General features: G+C 63.0%; 1 protein-coding gene across 1 annotated transcript in view; it reads left to right on the forward strand.

Moving 5' to 3' along the window:
* The first annotated feature begins 12,439 nt into the window (after positions 1 to 12,439).
* TCERG1L (transcription elongation regulator 1 like) overlaps positions 12,440 to 18,673 on the forward strand; it is an 81,121-nt gene continuing 74,887 nt past the window's right edge. The window contains exons 1-3 of the mRNA XM_054584935.1: positions 12,440 to 12,715; positions 14,719 to 14,865; positions 15,608 to 15,788. Of these exons, the coding sequence (XP_054440910.1) occupies positions 12,455 to 12,715; positions 14,719 to 14,865; positions 15,608 to 15,788 (589 nt within the window). The 5' untranslated portion in view covers positions 12,440 to 12,454. The remainder of the gene's footprint in view (positions 12,716 to 14,718; positions 14,866 to 15,607; positions 15,789 to 18,673) is intronic.

Below are 18,673 nucleotides of genomic sequence, written 5' to 3' on the forward strand. Positions count from 1 at the left end.
AACGGACCGTGGCCGTAAAGTAAAACATGAACCTCCAACCTGAAATGTTTTGTTCTGTGAAAAGCCTGACTAGGAGGATGAAAAGACAAGGTAGACACCAAGAGAAAATGTTGGCGAATCACCTGTTCAACAAAGAATTGTTACTTAAAATATTTAAAGCTCAAATATTCAACATTAAAACTCAAATATTCAACACTCAAAACTCCACATTAAAACCACAAACAACCCCATCAGAAAACGGGCCAAGGCGCGAAGAGGCGCTGGACAGAACCGGATGGACAGGCGGCAGAGCGCGCACGGAAGCAGTTACTTCTTTAAAAATGACGCTGTCCTGCGACCCAGAAATTGCATTTCTAGGTCGGGGAAGCCCTTCCTGGGGAAGGAAGCGCCGCCCGTTCGCGCCGAAGCCTGTGCAGGAGTGTTTACGGACGCGCCCTCCCTGGGAGCCGACCGCTGGGAACGCCCGGCGGCCCTCGACGGCCGAGCAGGCCACGCCCAGGGCTGGCTGGACCCCGGGGGCGACGCTGCCGGAGAGAAGTCGGCTGTGAGCTTGCGCTCCACGCGGTCCCCTTGGCTTCACTTTCCTGAAAGGACAAAATCACAGGACTGGGGGACAGGCGGCCCGGCCGGCCGCCGGGGGAGGCGTGGGGCAGGGGTTGATGTGGCTGACAGTCGCGGGCCCGCGCGGCCCGCGCGGTGACGGGGCCTCCGCGTCTTGACCCTGGACACCGACGTCCTGGCCGTGGCGCAGCTCCGCGGTCCCACGGGGGACCCGGGCCAGGCCCGCGGGACCGCCCTGCGCTGGGTCCTGTGAGAGGCACGCGGTGGGCGTAGCTGTGACTCCGGTAGAATTAGCCGTCGGTTTGGGGAGGAGCGGCCCTTTCAAGTGCTGAGCCTTTCCGTCCATAGACACGGTCTTTCGACTTTTTTAAGGTTTTTAAAAAACGTCCAACAAGGTCATAGGACTTTCCGCATAAAGAAATTACACAGTTTTAGCTTGGGTTAGTCTTAGGGGCTTCGCCCTTTTGTTATTATATTGAATGCAATTGCCCCGTGAACGGCCTGGGGCTGACTCTGTGGGTCCACTTAACGCAGGCGCTTTTCACTAAATACTGTAAACACGCTTCTCTTTCTTATGAATTTCCTACTGACATTTTCTTCTTTTCTACCTCACTTTGTTGCAAGAGTGCAGTATTCAATGCGCGTAACATGCAGAGTGTGCGTCCAGCGACCGCCGGTGCTGCCAGCCACTCGGGTTACGCTCGGGGGGCCAGAGGTTGCTCACGGAGTTTGACTGCGGGAAGGTGAGCGCCCCAACCCCTGTGTGTGCTCCGTGCCTGATGCGCACTCACGGGTCCGGCCCAGCCTTTCAGGAAACAGGTCTTTCGTTTTGATTTTTTAATTCAATTTTTATTTATTTATATTTAGAAACAAAACTGATGATCGTATTCCAGGGCATTATTTTGCTTACGGATATTGTTATTGCTTTCTAGAATTACACTTTTAATGCATAAGCATAAATTAAAGGATTAAAAACATTTCTATAGGTACAGAATTAGTGCTACCCATGTATAATGCACATCCTTATCTTTCCCTTAAAAATTTGCGCAAAAAGTGCGCGTCATACATGGCAAAATACTGCATATGTTCCACTTGCCTGTGTTATGGAAATGAAAATAACTTCTGTATATGGGTTTTTTAAAACCCGTCAAACTCTATTTTAATTTTTAAGTATTCCCTCTAGAAATTCTAGCAGGCGTGCTTAATTTAGCAAAGTTAAAATGTGACCCTGTCCTGATGGCTTTCCAGGTTTGCAGGCTGCTTTGGTCTAGCCCGGCAGCCAGTGCCGACGGGACGGCCAGCCCACCCCCCCGACCCCCCTCCTGTTGCTGGGCCGTGGGGTGGGGGTGGGGGCGCTTGTCACCCGCACACACCTGCCCCCTCTGCTCAGCGGCCCCGCTGGCGTCTCGACCTCCCTCCTGAACCACCTCCTGTCCCTGGAAGCGCTCCCACGCCCACCCGTGTGAGAGCGCGCCCTGCGGGGGCCCCGCGCTGCCCCGTCGCTCCCGCGAGCCTCTCTCGTGCCCCGTCCTTGTGCCCCTCAGGCGCCGGGCGCTGGGCTCCGCGCTCCTCGGAAGAGGCGGGCTGTGTGCTGTCTTGCGCACCCCGTCGGCGCCCCTGCCGGCGCTGTATTCATCCGGCCGTCCTTCCCGGGCCTAAGAGAGATGTGCTCAAACCTCCCGTGGCAATCGCTCATTCGCCTACTTTTTAAACAGTTTTGCTGATATTTGTTTTTTGAACTTTAAGGGCATGGCATTAGGCACATACACATTCAGACTGTGGGGTCTTCTTGTTGCATTGTTGTGAGCTGCCCCTCTTCCGTCCCTCATAACCTGTCTCGTCCTGAGGGCACCTGGCCGTCCAGGCACCTGCACCAGCGTCCTTTTGGCCAGCGTTTGTACCCAGGGCTGCCCCACTGTTTGCCCTGGGCAAGTATTTCATGCGAGGCCCTGGTTAGAGAAATAATTTGATCGAACAAAGTATTGGAGAACCTGGGGGTCCGTGCGCGATGCTGCGCTTCGCCCGTGACCGTGTGGGACGGCGGACAGAGCCCCGGCCGCACGGCGGTGGGCCCTCCGGCCCCAGCAGGACGGCCTCTGCGCGGTGTGGACAGGCCACCGCCCCCTCTCAGGCCCAGGGCCTTCTCTCAGTGCTTCCTGTTGCCAAATCCACCGTCTCTGGCCAACTTCCTCTCTCAACGCAAGAAAAAGACGGCAGCGCTGCCGCGCCTCAGGGTGGTGGCCCCCGGGAACCTGCGTGCCCGGGAACGGAGCCTTCCTGCCCCGACGCGGCACCTTGCACGATGCTCCGCCTCCCCGGCGACGTCCCCGGTCCTCCCCCACCCCCCCGCACACCCGCCCCCGCCAGCCTCCTTCAGAGCTGGCGGGACCGGTCATTTCTGTGGATCCCGGAAGGCCTCTGCTGCTCTCACCCCGAGCTCCGCCCGCTCTGGCGCCTCCGCTCTCGCCTCGCCTCCTGGAACTCCCGCTGGACCCTCGTCGCCCGCTCTCCTGCCCTTGCCCCCGCCCCCGCGGCGCAGCGCGCGCCCTCTGGCCGGTGTGTTCTGGGCGCTTCTCTGTCCCTCGGCCGCCGGGGAGCTCTGCAGCGGGGCCGCCTCTGCGCTTTAACACGCGCGTGCGTTTGAAACCTCAAGCATTGTCCTTTGTATATAAAAGGTTTATTAAATCGGTTTAAAATTCACCTGTTGTTTTTATAACCTCTCACTCTTCAGCTGCAACTTTGCTATGGTGTTTTGAAATATGTTTTAAAAGAGTGCACTGAAATACTGACATAGGATTCGAATAGATCAAGCTCACGTATTTTGTATTCCGTGTGCCATGATTCCGACACTCCCCGTCTGTGAGGTCTGGCTCTTCGGTTACAACTTTCTTCTCACAAACCTCAGTCGGGGAGGCTCCTTCTTCCCGGGCCCCTGCATGTGCCCCCTTCGCCCTTCCCCCGCGGCCTCTCTCTGGGGACTGCGCTGACACCAGTGTCTTCCTCCCGAGGGTGTCTAGTGTCCCTGACAGCTGCCGGCGCCACCTCCCCGCAGCGGCAGCCTCAGACATTCCCCCGTCACGCGGAAGCGTGGCCCCCGGCCCCTGAGGCCGGTCTGTAGCCGTCCCATCCAGGGCGGGCCTGCTCCCGCCCGCGGGGTCAGGTGGGGGCCGGGCACGACCGCTCTCCCTCTGCAGGAGCTTCTTCCTCGTTCACACGGAGGTCGCCAGCTTCCTGGGAGCCCCGCTCCATGGTGGCCGCGCAAGGAAGAAGGGACCCATGGCCACCGTGGGCGGCGAAGGTTGGGCCGGGCCCCCGTCCAGGCCTCCTGGCCTGTTTGGCCCCTCACGGGCTCCCGTGCCGTGTTTTAAACCAACCCAGCCCTGCGCCTTTTAGGGGCTCAGCCCCACTCTTCTGGCAACGTTCCGCTCTAGAAACTGTTCTCAAGACATGAGAGCCTCGTTCTACAGCTGCGCACGCGTGTGCGGGGCCACACTGTGCCCCTGGTCCCCAGGTTTACAGCCCACGGGGGCCTCGGTGCAGGCGGGGAGGGGGGCCCGGATGTGTCTGGATGTGTCCTGCCTGGCTCCCCATGCGCTGCCTCCCCTGGGCCGGGGCGCCTGCTCCGGCGAGGGGCGCGTTGGGAGCCAGCGAGGACGGGGGGGAGGGGGAGGCCTGGTTCTGGGACAGCGCGTGGGCGAAGGGCCTGCGTCCGCGCCTGTCAGTGTCCGCGGCAGCCAGCCGGAGCCCTGGCGCTGGGGACTGGGGCGGGGGCGGGGGGGCGGGGGGCGGGGGGCGGGAGGGGCGGAGCGACGCCTGGGGGGGAGGGGCTGCGCGAGCGGAAGGGCAGGGCGCGCCGACCCCTCGCCCTGAGAGGAGGAGGAGGACTTGGACGGTGTCGCCGCGGGGCGCCCAAATCCGGCCCGAGCTCAGGCCACGGGCAGCGCCCCGACCCCCCACGCCCCGGCCCCGGGCGGCAGCAGCCCCCGTGGTGCTCGGCGGCGCCCGGACCCAGGCGGCCCTGCGCTCCGTCGCTCGGGTCGGAAGGGGCGACTCGGCATCGCTCTGCCCAGGTCTCTGTCTCTCTCTGTCTCTGTCCCTGTCCCGCCGCGGCCTGTGTCCTGCGAGGGTGCAGAGACACTGCTGGACAGCAGCTGCAGAGGCCACGGGGGAGCCTCTGACCTTGGCGTCCTGGGGGCCAGGCTGCTGCAGGTGGTGGCAGGGGGCCCTTCCTGCGGTTATTGAACACCCACACATTTAAACAGTCACCTGGTCAGAGCGAAAAGTGGGCGGGGCCGAGGGCTCCCCCCGGCGCACCCCGCTCAGGGCACGGCTGGCTTCGTCAGGGCAGGGACCTTCCACGTGTCCTAGCCCCCAGGAGGCCTGGCCATCTGTCACTCACCTGCTGAGAGAAAGGACATCAGACTGGGCGTGGAGGAACCAGGCCTGGGCCCCCGCGGCCCCTGGGGGTCCCGGGGGTGCTGGGGGGTCCAGGGCCGCAGGGGGGACTTGGCAAGCAGGTGTCTCCTGGACCCTGCGCCCTGCCATCCGTGGGTGGGTTCGGGAGCCCCTCCTGCAAAGTCAAGGTCGCGGTGGCGTCCAGAGGGCCCCCGGCCGCAGCCGGCCTTGGCTCTGGGCGGCCCGAGTCTTACCCGGGAGTGAGAACAGAGCCCTGTCCCGAGAGGAGGAACCGAGATGCCTCACTCTCCTCCCTCTTTCAGGCTGTTTTGCTTTATATGAGTCTAATTTTTGCCTTTTTCTCTGAATGTGCCCAGGAAGGTGTCCCTTCTGTGGCATCTGAGGCCCCAGGGGGTGGCGGAGGCCGCGCGGCCGCCCCTGACCGGGGCCCCAGGCAGCGGGCAGGCCTCGCAGAGCGCGGGGGCCCAGGTGGGCGAGGCGCTGAGCGGGGGCGCGGTGGGCACTCAGCACCCGCGTCTCCCGGCAGGCGCCCCCCTCCCCCCCGACAGTACCAGGCCCCCGGGCTCCGTGCACGTTGCGTGTGGCGCGCTTCGGAAGGGCGTTCGGAAGCCCAGGCTGTTACAGCCTGGACGTTTGTGTTTACCTCTCCTCCACCCCAGTTCATACCTTGAACCCCAGCCCCCGCTGGGGTGGCGTCTCGAGGTGAGGCCTTTGGAGGTGACCAGGGTTCGATGAGGGCAGGAGGGTGGGGCCCCCATGAGTGGACTGCTGTCCTCCTGAGGGTCCCGAGAGCTTGCGCGCCCTCTGCGCTCAGCCACGTGTGGACACAGCGAGACCGCGGCCGGCTGGGAGCCGAGTGGGGCCCTCACGCCCTCGCCCACGCCTCGACCTCGGACCTCCCTGTCCGCGGCACCGGGAGCGGGCGGTGCGCCGTGTACCCGTTGGTGGCGCTCTGCTGTGGCGGCTGGGGCGGCCCAGGACGCCTGATGTCCTTCCGCTGAGCCACTATGTCCCAGGCTCGGCTCTAGACGGGCGGCCGCAGCTGCGGAGCTGCGTGGGGGCCACTGAGCAGAGAAGCGAGGCGGACGCTGGGCACGTGTGCCTTGCCAGCCTCGGGGGTGCCCTGGCTCTGCCTCCCGCGCCGCCCGCCCGCGGCTTCCGCAGCCGCCTCCCGCCGGCTCCCTTTGGGGAAACGGGGCCCACGGAGGGGGCGGGGCTTCTCGCGGTCACACAGCGTCCCGGGACAGGGCAGGGCCTAGACGGAGCTCCGGAGATGCCGCACTCCGTGTGACGGCCACGGTATGATCGAACCTCACTCACTCACGGGCGCTTCGGTCCGGTGATGTCAGGGGCTTGGCCAGGAGACGCCTGGGAGGGACAGGATCTGATGAGCTCACCCCCAAAGGCCATGGGGCGCCTGCCCCGGCCCCTCACTCATGGACCCTAGAAGCGGCTGGCACAACGGGAGCGTCTGCGCTGGGCTGAGTCATCCCCGCCTGGCGGGTCCGGGGCAGCTGGGAAGCTCGCGGAGCCGGATGGGCCGTGGAGCTGGGGCCCCGCGTCCCTCCGCCAGCGTCCCCCCGAGAAACCTCACTCTTGGGGCCCCCAGTCTCGTGTAAGCAACTCTATTTTACCATTTAGCTCCTTAAATAATAAAAACTCTTGCCCTGTCGAACTGTGAACATGGAGAAGGGGCAGAGGTCGGGTGCCCCAGAGACTGGTCCCAAAGTGCGTGCCTTTCAGTATGTTTATTAATGAGCCGGGGAGTCGGAGGGAAGGTCGAGCGGGAGAATTGCTGAGTGTGTGGAACTATTTAGTTAACTCTTCCGGGAAGAAAACACCGGCTGCCTTCGGACAAATTCTACCTTTTTCTTATCCAGAGAATATTTTATCAAGGTGAGAAACAGATCCATGGTGCACAGTTAGTCATTGCCATATTTTTTTTTCCTGTCAAAAAAATAACTCCCAAGCGGGCGTGGAGAGTTCGGGTGGAAGGGCTAGGGCGGCGGGGGCGGGGCTGCCCCGGTCCCCATTCCCCGCCACAGCGGGGTGGCGCCTCCGAACCGCAGGGGTCACCGGCACTCACCGGCTCGGAGCAGCGGCTGCCCCGGACTTAGGGCCAGTTAGTGGGTTTGCTGTAGCGCCTGTCCAGTCACGGCCGTTCTTGCGTGTCAGCGTGTGGCACGGCCACGTGCAACTAGGCGGAGTGACTCCCAACGCGCCACCCCAAAGGGGGGCGAAGAGAGGCGATTCCCACCCGTCTCTGCCATCGTCACGCCCCGGAAAAGAGCGCCTCATGGGGACGGCGGAGCCGGTTCACACGCGGCTCTATCTGGTAGGCGCTTGTCCCCACACTTGGACGGGATAAAGTGAAGCCGTAGGCCCGGCACATGCTGTGTCACAGCGGGGCGTCTGGGTGCCTGGTGGCCGGCGGGGTCCAGCCTGGCGCGCGCCGCGGAGGGGCTCTGCCGTTTGGTGGGACTCTGGAGAGAGTGTGAACCATTTCGGGCCTCCCGCCTGCAAACCGTGCCGCCTCCGAGAACCCCGTGGCCTCTGCGCCCGGGCCCACCGGCCTCTCCCCTCCCCTCCTGGTCGTAAGTGGCCTGCAAACCGTAGTCTGACCGGATGGAAGGCCCGGCCCCTCCCTCGCAGCTGGAGCTGCCAGGCAGCCTCGGGGCGGGAGGGGCACAGAAGGGGCCGGGCCCCGGGGCGGGGAGCGGAGAGCCAGGGCCCAGGAAGCCTGCCCCGGGCGCACAGCCCTCTGCCCCCCGCTGGGCCCTGGGGCCCGGCCTCCTGCCTTCCAGGGCTTCCCGGGCCCGCGGAGTGGGGAGGAGGGGCGGTGGGCACAGCGCAGACGCGGGGCCCCTCCCTGTCCCGGCCTTTCTCCTCTGGGCCTGAAGCGCCGGACGAGCAGGGCCCGCGGCTCTTAGCCCCCCGGGTCTGGTGTTGTCACCCCCCCAGCCTCTGAGCCTTGGGCCTCCCGGCGACTCCGGGCGGGGCCCCATCCAGCAGGTGGGCTCCTCCGACCGGCCCGGGCCTTCGGTTTCTCACGGGGCGTCCTGGGAGAGAGGAGGGGGTTGGGATCGGGGCCTGGTCCCCCCGGGGCCTCGGCCTCGGCCTCGGCCTTGCCTGGGGCGCAGCCACGCCCGCGGTGGGGGATTTGACGGGGCCCCGCGCGGCCCCCACTCCAGCCGCCGCGCCCTCCAGCTTGCGGGCCGCTGGTGTCTGTCCTAGAGAAAGAGGCAGAAGCGTGGGCGGGTGGGCACACGGACGGACGGACGGACACCGCGGCGGGCGTGACAGGCTGCGGAGTGGGGTGTCCCCGGTGTCCGTCCTGCCGTGGGCTGCCGAGTTCCCACGAGGGGCGCACTTACCGAAACCCCTGCACGTCCTCAGAGAGCGGTTGCTCTGCTTTTGCTAAAGGGGGACCCTCTACGAATCTCTAATAAAGAGGAGACACGCTCATGCTGTGGTATTGAGTGAAAAATAAGATTTAAAGTTATATATACTACAAACAAGCTGAATGAACACTGTTTGTTACAAAACGCCACCTTCGCAGGTAACTGCGTCTTATAATCCGCGCCCTGTGCCGTCCCAGGACACACAGGGAGAGATGAACGGAGCGGAAGCGCAGCCGAGGGTGGTCGCGGAGACTCGGCCGTGCCCGGGCGGGTGGGGCTCACGCCGCCTCCGCCTTCCCGCTGCGCGGCAGCAGCTCCGGCCGAGCAAACCGACCCAACGCCCCTTGTCGGACGGGCACCCTCTTGTCCGTCCAGAGTGGTTTCGTGGCCACCGCCAGCCTCGCTCACCTTTCTGTGTCCCCGTCACCTGACCCACGCACGGCCTCTCCTCTCTCGGTCTGCAGGCCGGCCCATCCCGTCCACACCCGGGTCTCAGTGGCCAGGGACGGCTGTCCCTCTCAGTCCTCATGCGGACTCCTGTGTCTCCCTCCGAGACTGGGCCCCGGACCCCAGGCTGAAGTTCGCGACTGGGACCCAGACGGGCCTTCCCAGGGGTCCCGGGGTCTCCGCCCCACAGAGGCCTCCCTCGCGTCTCTGCTCAGCCCCACGGCTCCTCACGCGGGAGGCTGCTGGCCGCCCACCCTCTCAGGCCGACGGGCTGCGGGGTTTGCTTTTATGGCCCCCTGCACCCCGCTGAGCCGGCGCCGCGCGCCCCTCTCCGGAGCTCGCTGTCCCGCTGCGGGGCCGCCGCCCTGGCTGCTCCGGGCCCCTCGGCCCACAGCTGCCAGTTCTCAGGAGGGAAGGGGCAGGTGGGCCCGCGCTGGTTTGGCAGGGCGCTGCCGAGGCGGCGTGTTGGTCCCCCACGGCCCTGCCTCACGTTCCCTGGGCGTATTTTAACCCCGCAGGTCTTGGGGGTGGGGAGCATTTCCATCCTTCTCTTTCTCTCTAGATTCTTATATTTACTTAAAACAACAGAGTAAAATAACTTGGGGGAAAAAACCCCACCTTCTACAAGCTGCGTCTGACTTCGTTGCTCTCTCCCTCAACACCCAATGTCCCGTGCCCCGAAGCTAACGCCGTCAGCACGCGGGCACTTGCGCGCTTGGCGGTGCCGTCTGCCCTTGCTCGGGGGCTCCCCCGCCTCCCTTAGCCGGGGGGCTGTGCCGGGTTTGCCTGAACAACAGGGGCAGATTTAAGGTCCATGCTACTGGTGAGAACTTAAGACCAGACTGTGTACACAGCCCTTCAGAAGGAGAACGTCCCACTGTTCTTCACAGGTGGATGAGGAGCCCGAGGTTATGCCGACACCAGCCCTGTGCCCTGCACAGGCCTGGCCCCGGCGGCGCCGACGGGCTGGTCCCAGCTCTGCTCTTGGATGGGCCACGCCCTGTTTCCGGTCGCAGGGAGGACTGGGCTCCCTGACCTAAGAGCCACCGCGGCCCCGACTGGGAGGCGCGTCTCCCGTCCACAGGGTGCAGGGCGGTTCCTGGGCCGAGTGCAGGGGGCCCTTGGGATGAACCCGGCTCCCAAGATGGGGGACGGAAACGGGGGGAGGGGGAGCCCGCATCCCGGGTGCCCTGTTGTGCCTGTTAGTCACCCGAGGGGGTCGCCCTGCCCCTGCGCTGTCCCGCCGTGTCCCTGGAAGGCAGCCCTCGGCAGGGCGTGGCAGAGGGGCCCAGAGCTGCGAGACATGGGCGCAGGCAGCCGCAGCAGGGCCTGGTGGAGCGGCGACAGTTACCGTGGTTTTCAGCTTCTGTTCGGAGTCCAGCGGCGGCCCAAGGCCTCTGGCGCTCAGGACACGGGGGGCCAGGGACGGGTCCGGTATCACCAGTTGACAAAAGCTGACGTGAGCGGAACCAGTCCAAGGACAGTGGTGTGTGGGAATGGGGTGAGCCCCCCAGTGCCTGCAGAGGCAACCGCAAGGGGGGCTGAACCCCGCCTTTCTGGGAGCGCGGGGTGAGTGGGTGCAGCACTTGGTTTTTGCAGAGAGCAGCGTGCGCGCAGGACTCTGTCATGACGGGTCCCCAAGCCCAGTTTCCGGATGGTGGAGAAGGCCCGGACAGCTCTTACACCGGACCCTCTGCAGGGGGGGAGGGGGGGCACATTAGAAGGCGGCCGGCCCCGTCCTGCAGCCTGGCTGTGGCCTGGCCGGCAAGAGGAACGTGCTGTCACATTTGTGGGCACCTACAAATACATGCACATGAATTAAAAGCTTGAGCTGAATAGTAACACAGGCTTCGTATCTGCAGAGCTTTCTGATGTTAGGTGAGAAAAAAAAACCCCACCAAAATCTTGCCAGAACTTTTGCATCAAAGAGAGAGGAATTTGCTAATTGAAAAAAATGGCTTGCATGGGGGAGCGTGCGGCGATGCCAGCTATGCAAAGTAACATATGCCTGGATCTAAAGGGGACCCTGCCAGAGCAGAGGAATCGAGCAAACTAGGATTAGGGGCGACGGCCCTAGACGCACACTGGGGAAACCACTCGGGCGTCCGCCTTTGTCTCAGGAGGATGGCGCGGACCAGTTCAGAGGCTACGGAGCCCGCGTCTGGAGGGCCCCAGGTGGGTCCGCGGGCGCGGGTGGGCGGGGCGTGCCGTCCGGCCAGGTCCGGGCGGGTTTTACCGCAGGGTCCGCAACGCCAGCCCCGTAACCCCGCCTTCGCCCAAAGCCGCGGGAAGCCTCTTCGTCAAACTCTCTCGAGCAGCTCTGGGCTTGCGCTTCAGGTGGCCGCTCGGGCTTCCCCACGGGCGACCCGAGGGCTCGATCGGCACGGAGAAGCCTCCGTCCCGCCCCCCAGCACGAATGGCGCACAGCTGGGCGCGGTCTGGGCTCCGCTGCTGCGGGCCGGGGATCGCCAGAAGGAGGCTGGCCGTCCCAGGGCCCCGCGTGGGTGGCCGGGGGTGGTCGCAGGAGCCGCCGGGACGCGCGCCGCCTGGCGGTGGCTGCTGGCGAGCAGCGCTGAGCCGGGCTCGGGGCCGAGCAGGGTGCTCGGAGGAAGGGTCCGTCCTCGGCCCGGGCAGCCCGTGGTGCGCCGCGGAGGCCGCGCGCGGTGGGTAAAGGCGAGCGCAGGGCTGCGCTTGCGGGACCTCAGGACCAGTTCACAGGGCGCTTCCACGCGACCGCCTGGATGTCCCGAGCAGGGGCTCGGAGGCGACCTGCCCGGTGCGTTGCACCAGAGCTAGTGGGGCGTGGGGTAGGGGCCGCTGGGAAAGAGGGCCCGCTGGGGGCTAGAAAAGTGTTTGGCAGGTCTCTCCGAGAGCGGTCTACCCGTCCCCAGCGGCCATCAGTGCCGCCTAGCGTCGGGGTCTGCAGCCAGCATCCCCTCCGGGGCCCTGCGCCCTTGACCGGAGTCGAGCCGGGCCGAGAGCGGACCTTGCGCGGTCCCGGCTGGCGCCCCCAGCCCCGCCCGGCGGCAGGACGTGCTAGGCTCGTGCGCGGCCACCTGGGCCTCCGCTCGCCGCCGCGCGTGGATTCCGGCTCCCGGGCAGCCGTGTGTGTCTCCCGCGCCGCGGCGTGCGCACCGTCCGCCAGGGCCAGCGGCCTCCAGCAGCCTCCCGGGAGTCCGGGGGCGCGATCCGCGGGAACCCGGCCAAGCGCGCCCTCGGCTCCCCGCGCCCCCGCCCGCCCCGCCTGCCCAGGGGCCCGGAGGCGCGGGCGCGCAGCCCCGGGGAGGGTGCGGGCGGGCGGGGCCAGGAGAGGGGAGCAGGCGGGCGGGGCCTGGGCCGAGGTCCCGGACGCTGGCGGGCCCGGCCGAGCCCGGCGGGGGCGGCGGCGCGGCGGCCGCTCTGGGAGGGGAGGGCGGCGGGCGGGAGGAGGGGCTCCCCGCGCGGGGCAGGGGCGGAGCGAGCGGCCGCCGCGGAACCAAGTGAGTTCGCTTCGGAGCCCGCGCCGCCGCCGGCCCGCACCTCCGGCGCCCGCCGCCCCCGCGCCCCCGCCGCCGCCGCCGCCCGCGCGGGGATGCAGGATGCTGGTGAGCGCCGGGCTCCAACGGCGGCGGCAGCCTCTCCTGTGGCCGATGAATGCAGACCCGCCGCCTCCGCCCTGGGTCTGGATGGTCCCCGGCTCGGCCGGGCTGCTCTGTCTGGGCGCCGGGGTCGCGCCCCAGCCTGTGCTGCTCGCCGCGGCCCAACCCCCCGCCGCCCCGCTGCTCCGGGGGCCGCCCGGCTGGCAAGCGCCCGGCGAGCCGCTGCTGCCGCTGGTGCCGCTGCCCTCTGCGCCAGACCACGCCGCCGCCGCCGCCGCCGCCGCGCACCACCTCCCGCTGCTCCACGGGCAGGTAACGGGTTCCCGTCCTCGGCCTCGCGCGCCGGGGCTCCGCGTCCCGCGGCCCCCTGTCCCTGGGCGCGGCCCTCGCCGGTCCGGGCGGCCCTGGCCTCGGGGCTCGCGCTCCCCAGCCCCGGGCGCCCGGGCTCCCCAAACGCCAGGACGCAGCAGAGGCAGCCGGGCTTCGGCAACGAAGTTCCTGCTTCGCCGTCCCGTTCTGCCTCCAGGCAGTGCTCTGAGTACATTTCGCGGTCTCTCAGCCAAGCCTGGTAGAGACTCGCCCCCGAGGCCCCGGGGTGCACCCGCGGCCGCAACTTGCGCCCGGGCCGGGGCCGCTGTCCGGAGCGCGGTGCTGAAGTCGCCCCGCCGGAGCCGAGCGTGGCCGCCGCGCACCGTGGCGACTTATCGCAGAGAAGTTAATACTTTTACAGTCTCCACCAGACTTGAGAAGCGAGCCGGGAATCAATAGCTATTTCTGATTCTGATCTGGCTGGGGTTTTTTTTCCTTGTGAAAATAGACTCAGGACAATGCTTAAGAGAATTCCAACCAATGGAAGCCGGCAGGGAAATCCTGCCTTTAACACTGAGAAATGTTACCGGAGAAGGAGCGCCCCGCCCCCACGCGCCCCGCCGCCGCCGCTCGTCCCAGGCCCGCCCGCCCGGGCCCACCTTGGTGGCCAGCCGAGCCGTCCTTCGTAATCCCGGGGCGCTCGACCCCCGGAATTAGGGAGAAAAAGTGACTGTACCTTCAATTAGTGGCGCAGCCGAGCAAGGCAGGCTGGTTTGGGCCGGATCCATTGTTTGCTCCCTAACTATGCAGATGCATTTAAAGCGGGAATGACGCGTATTTTATTCCAAGGGTAGTCTTCATTAGCATATTCAAAGGAGCGGTGCGTCGGACTACACCCCTTAATTAATGTTATTCCGATATTGCCTCGTGAGCCCTTCCAAGAGATGTTCAACTCCCCTGGTCTTCAGACCTAACGCTCCATCACGCAGGCAGGTCCTGGGTACGAACCTTCCTGTGCGATGCGGCTCACACTGGGTTTTGGGGAACAGACGTCGGCAGCTCCTGCTGCCTTTTCAGAGGGTTGCTGTTCCGCAGCGCCGCCACTGGGGGCGCGTGAGGCCCGGGAGCCACACATTTTCCCTCCTCTACGGAACACTGCATTTCCCCCCGTGTAAATGGAAAGGAGAACAAATTTAAAACCATATTAATCTTTTAGATATTTTTGTGCTACATGTCTTCTTCTGTTCAATGACAGTGTTTAGAACTAAAGGAACCTTTTCACACAACGGGAAAATTAAGGCAATGCTTTTATGATTTCATAAGAAATAGATGGTGAAGCATTCCGGCTCGCTAGGCAGTGATTTTGTTAGTTCTTGCCTGATGAAGATCCGATCATTTTAATTAGGGGGGCCGTCTCCCTAATGACCCAGCCCTTCCCGCACTTGGTCTTTTATTTCCTGCTTGGGGGTCTTTGGCGCGTGCGGAGCTCACCTGCGTCGTCTTTGCCTTGGAATCAGTTTGCATGTGTGAGCCTTGGGCAACTTTAAATCTTAACCGCTCGGCTAGATTTATTTTGAAAGTGCTGTTTGTGTTCGTCTTGACAATGGTGAGAATAGTTCACACGCGGGGTGGTATTGGAAGGGCCCGCACGGGGTGCGGCCCTCGGCCTGTGCGGGGAGGGCAGCGGAGGCGAGAAGGGGGCCCGCGCGCCTCGCCCTGCCCGCCGCCCGCTCCGCGCGCCGGGGCTCCGCCGCGTGTCCTCCGTGTCGGGGGGGGCGCCCTGCGGGCAGTGCTGTGGGGTGATTCTGATGCACGAACGTCAATCTTTAAAATTTGTGAAAATGGTGGGGGGTATTTTGACTGAGGAAAAGGGAATTTTTCTCATAGTCAAATATGTATATTTTTAAATGCCCTCTGTTAAAAAAGGCGCCATTCCGGTGCCTTCTGGTGCGGAGCAGGGCTGGCCGACGCGGACTAACAAGCGCCTTCTCTCCCCTGTGTTGCAGTGGCTCTTCGGGGGCCCCCCTGCGCCCCTGGGCCCGCCCCCCACGCCCGCGGTGGAGCGGGCGCCCCTCGTGCCGCGCGCCTGCCCGCCCGCCCTCGCGCCCGCTGTGGGGAAAAGCTGGCTAGACAAACGGACACCCGCTTGTAAGGTAAAAACGCGCGTGGCTTCGGCGGATATAGTTCCATAACGACGGGAAACTGTATTTTCTCGTTGCTAATTGCACTACGGGGACCATCTAGGTGTCAAGAGAAATCTTTTCGGAATAAGATCTGCCTGTTCAAAACCACCAGCAGATGGTGGGGAGTGGGCATTTTGTTTTGGTTTAAAACATTTGGATTCCACAGAACAATATACATTTTTCGATTGAGAATCAAAACCTGCTTTTCACAATTTTCAGTTTTTAATCTGGACCAATCGATCGAAAGAGAGCCTTAAACATTATATAATTCAAGTATAAGTTTTAGTAGTGAGATTTTCTTGCTGTTATTAAGTGTTCATCTTCCCGAAGGTTTGCTTTGGGTTTTGAATTCAAATTTACTGACTATACTTTGTTTAATTGAAAACTAAAAAAAATAAAATAAAATAAATTAGCGCGGTGACGTGTCTACACCACCCAGCTCACTGGGGCGGTTCTGTAGTCTGTGGAGGGGTTGCTGGGCTGAATTAATCAGGTCGGTAGTGGAAGACCCACGCGGACAACTCGAACCGGACGGTGATTGTTATTGGAGCCCCGTGGGTCTTTAGGTTGGAGAGCGAAGCTTTTATCGAGTCCCCACTTACAGACTCTCCGATACTTGATCGGTGGGAGACAAGATAAGCACTTTGCAGCCGTCTTTAGCCTCTACCACGTGTGCGGTCTGAAATGTCATACCTGCTTTCTTTGTGGACAGGTCTTTTTCAACAATTCCTTTGCCCTGGACTCGGTGTGGATGCCTCCCGAGGACTCGAGGCTGTTCCGCGGGTGTGACAAGCCTCGCTTGCTGGCGCGCCCGGTGGCTCTGTCCCTGTGCCGGCCCGCGGCTGCCTCCCGGCCGCTGCCCGCCGTGGCGTTACCGCCGCAGCCTGTACCAGGTTGGTGCCCGAACGGGGGTGGTTGCGTGCGTGCCTCTCCTTTTTGTTTTAGCCAGAAGTTAGTTTTAGGTATGGAAACTATATTTGCCATTTTAATGAAACTGTTGTTTGAAAAATTCTTTCAGTAATATTTTTCTTTCTGTGGGCATGATTCCGTTGGGTAAAGAAACTGAATTTGGGGTAACTTCTTGCCTGTGTTTTTGGGGTATGGAATTTGTTTTAAGGTGAAGAGATGGCCGAAGGATTTGCCCAGAAACATATTTTTGGTCCTTTCTTTTTAGAATTGGACCAGATCTTCACCGGTAGTGCTTACGAGGGGCACGGAATGATCAGGAGACTCATTTAAACCTGTGTCCGGCGTGGGGCGAGGCGCGCGCTGCAAGGCCCCCGGCCTGCAGGGCGCGCAAGACTGGTGGATTCTGCCCGCACGCCGGGGGTGGTGCTGGGCGGGGCCTGTGGACACACACCGTGTGGAAGGTGGATTTTGTTCTGCCTTCTGAGTCTGGCGACCTGAAAGCACGTCTGTCCTGGAGAGAACCCCCAGAAAATAACCCCTGGATGAAAGATTGTGTAATAAACCCGTTTAGCACCAGGAGGGTAAAATCACCTTATGAATTTTTAAATTGATTTTTAAAATCACCTTAACACACGATCATATCATAAAAGCAAATGTTGCCTGTGCAAAAATTATCCTGCAACACCTTCCATTATGGGATGTTTTATGGCTTCAGAATCACATTAGCCTCCTGTAATTTCCTACCTACCCGCTTGTCTCAGTGTGTGTCTCTAAGTCGTAGGAACAAGGACATGCCCCTGCCAAGGTGGCGTGTGTGCCGGCGGGTGAGGGGGCGGCTTTGTGCGCGTCCCCGTGTGCCCACCTCAGGCGCCCTCGTGTGCGCCGGACCGTGCTGAGCGACGAGGCAGGAGGGGCGGCGCCCGCCTTCGTGTGTTCGGGAGCCCTAGCGCTGCTTGGCTGAAGGCCGCCGTCGGCCCTGCCCCTGGGCACCGCGGAGGCACCTAAGTCTGCGTGCGCGCCATCCCTACCTGCGCTTGTGAACGCTTTGCGCTGCGCGGCTGTGTTACCGTTTCATGGGATGGCGATGGAGGGTGATCGGCCAGCAGGCGGGGCACACGGGTTCCGTGGCTGCAGGTGGCTCTCAGGGTCTAGGTATGAATACTATGTGAGTGTCCTAACGCATTGGCAATAACTGTGGCCAAAATAGTTAGGAATTTAGTTTAAAAATAGATAAATTAGCTCCGGGGTTCAGGCAGACTCCGAGCGGGCTCCCTGCCTCTGGCTCATTCCCGATGCCCCGGGGGCGCGCCTCAGCACGCAGCGCGCCGTCGCCCTCTTCTTAGAAACCGTACAGCGGGCGTGCTACGTGTGTAGCTGAAGAGGCTGTCGACGTAAGGAACATCCAAACCTATAGAGAATTTTTAGTAAGGGTTTATTTGATGGCAGTTGCCGGGAAGCAAGGTCTCAAGTGCTCCAGGGAATAATGGCTTTGCAGTCTCTTCGACGCTTGTGAAATGGAGGAGGGAACAGAAGGAAGACCGGAGGAAGCGGTGGGATCGGATTGCCCGAGGGTTATAAGATCACGTGTTCTCCGGAGGGCGGTGACACCTTTCCGGGGGTGCTGCTTCGGTCCTTCCAAAGGTGTCTGCGCCCAGATGCACGAGAACACTGGGCAGGGCGGGCCCCAAGCCTTTCACCAGGGAAGAGGGCAGAGGGGGAGAGAGAGACCCGGCTGACTTTGGGTGGGGAGCAGAGGCTGCAGACGATGTGTCGCTGAGCTGTACACTTGGAAGCTGTAGGGTTTTATTAACCAGTGTCACCCCAGTGCATTCAGGAAACAAGAAAAAGAGAAGCTACAACGCGTGACTCTGCCGCCCGCCCAGCCCCGCTGGGGCGACGATGGGATCGCTGCACTGGCGGCCCCTGCGGCCCCGTTCCCGTTCACGGCTCTCCCTTGCGGTTATAGATCCGCCGGAGGGATGCGCCGATGACCACCAGCCTTTTGGTTGGATAGAGCGGGCTCACGGGCGAGGTAGGCTTATTTCTGGGATGTCTGAGCAGCGCGCAGTCTCGTAGAAACGGCGGGCCCCTGGGGATGGGGCCATACCACGCCCACGAGACACGAGGCCGAGCTCCCCGCAAAGGGAAGGGCAGTAGGGGAAGGCTTCGGGTCCCAAGTGTTTCATTGCGGAAGCACTGATCTTCTCTGTCCTGTGAGCTGTCACAGTGTGAGTTTTCCCTGCAGTCTCATTCTTTCTGCGTCTGGCATCCAGTAGGGCGTTTTTGTAAGCCGTGGGAGCATTAACAGCTATTTCACGCGTGTTCAGCAATCACGGACAGTTGGACTATATGGAAAAAGCCACGGAACAATGATAGCCCTTATCAGGACTGCTGTCGTTAGCAGACACGTAAAGATGGCCCATCGTTTCCTGCGTGGAGCAGCCATCGGCGGGCACGCCGGCCGCGCGGATGTCGCGGGGTGGCTGCCTCCGTCTGCCACGGGCAGCCTCCCCCTCCCGAGGAGGCCCGGACGCCCGCTGCGGGCGCAGGCGCGTGTCGGGGACGCGGGGAGGCGTCCGTTCGCGGTCAGGCGACGATGCGGCCCCTTCCAATGACGGAGCGTGTCTTTTATTTGATGTCCTCTTTAACAAACTTGATCTCCAGGTGGCAGTCAGGGAGCTCCGGGGCCTGCGTCTCCTGGGAGCGCCCAGTGAGGGGAAGTGGTTACCGAGCCGACATTCCCTTGAAGTGACCGTGTCACCCTCGACAGGCGCTAAGATGCCTCCTTTCAATCGTGTCGACTCCGAAGTTCCTTCGTGCGCATCCAGCCTGAAAGCCGTGTGGAACGGGGTGGCCGGGGAGCCCGGGA

This window comes from Pteronotus mesoamericanus, unplaced genomic scaffold (genome assembly GCF_021234165.1).
Source record: "Pteronotus mesoamericanus isolate MK-2021 breed Mesoamerican mustached bat unplaced genomic scaffold, CSHL_Meso_final contig_1201, whole genome shotgun sequence".
NCBI lineage: Eukaryota > Metazoa > Chordata > Mammalia > Chiroptera > Mormoopidae > Pteronotus > Pteronotus mesoamericanus.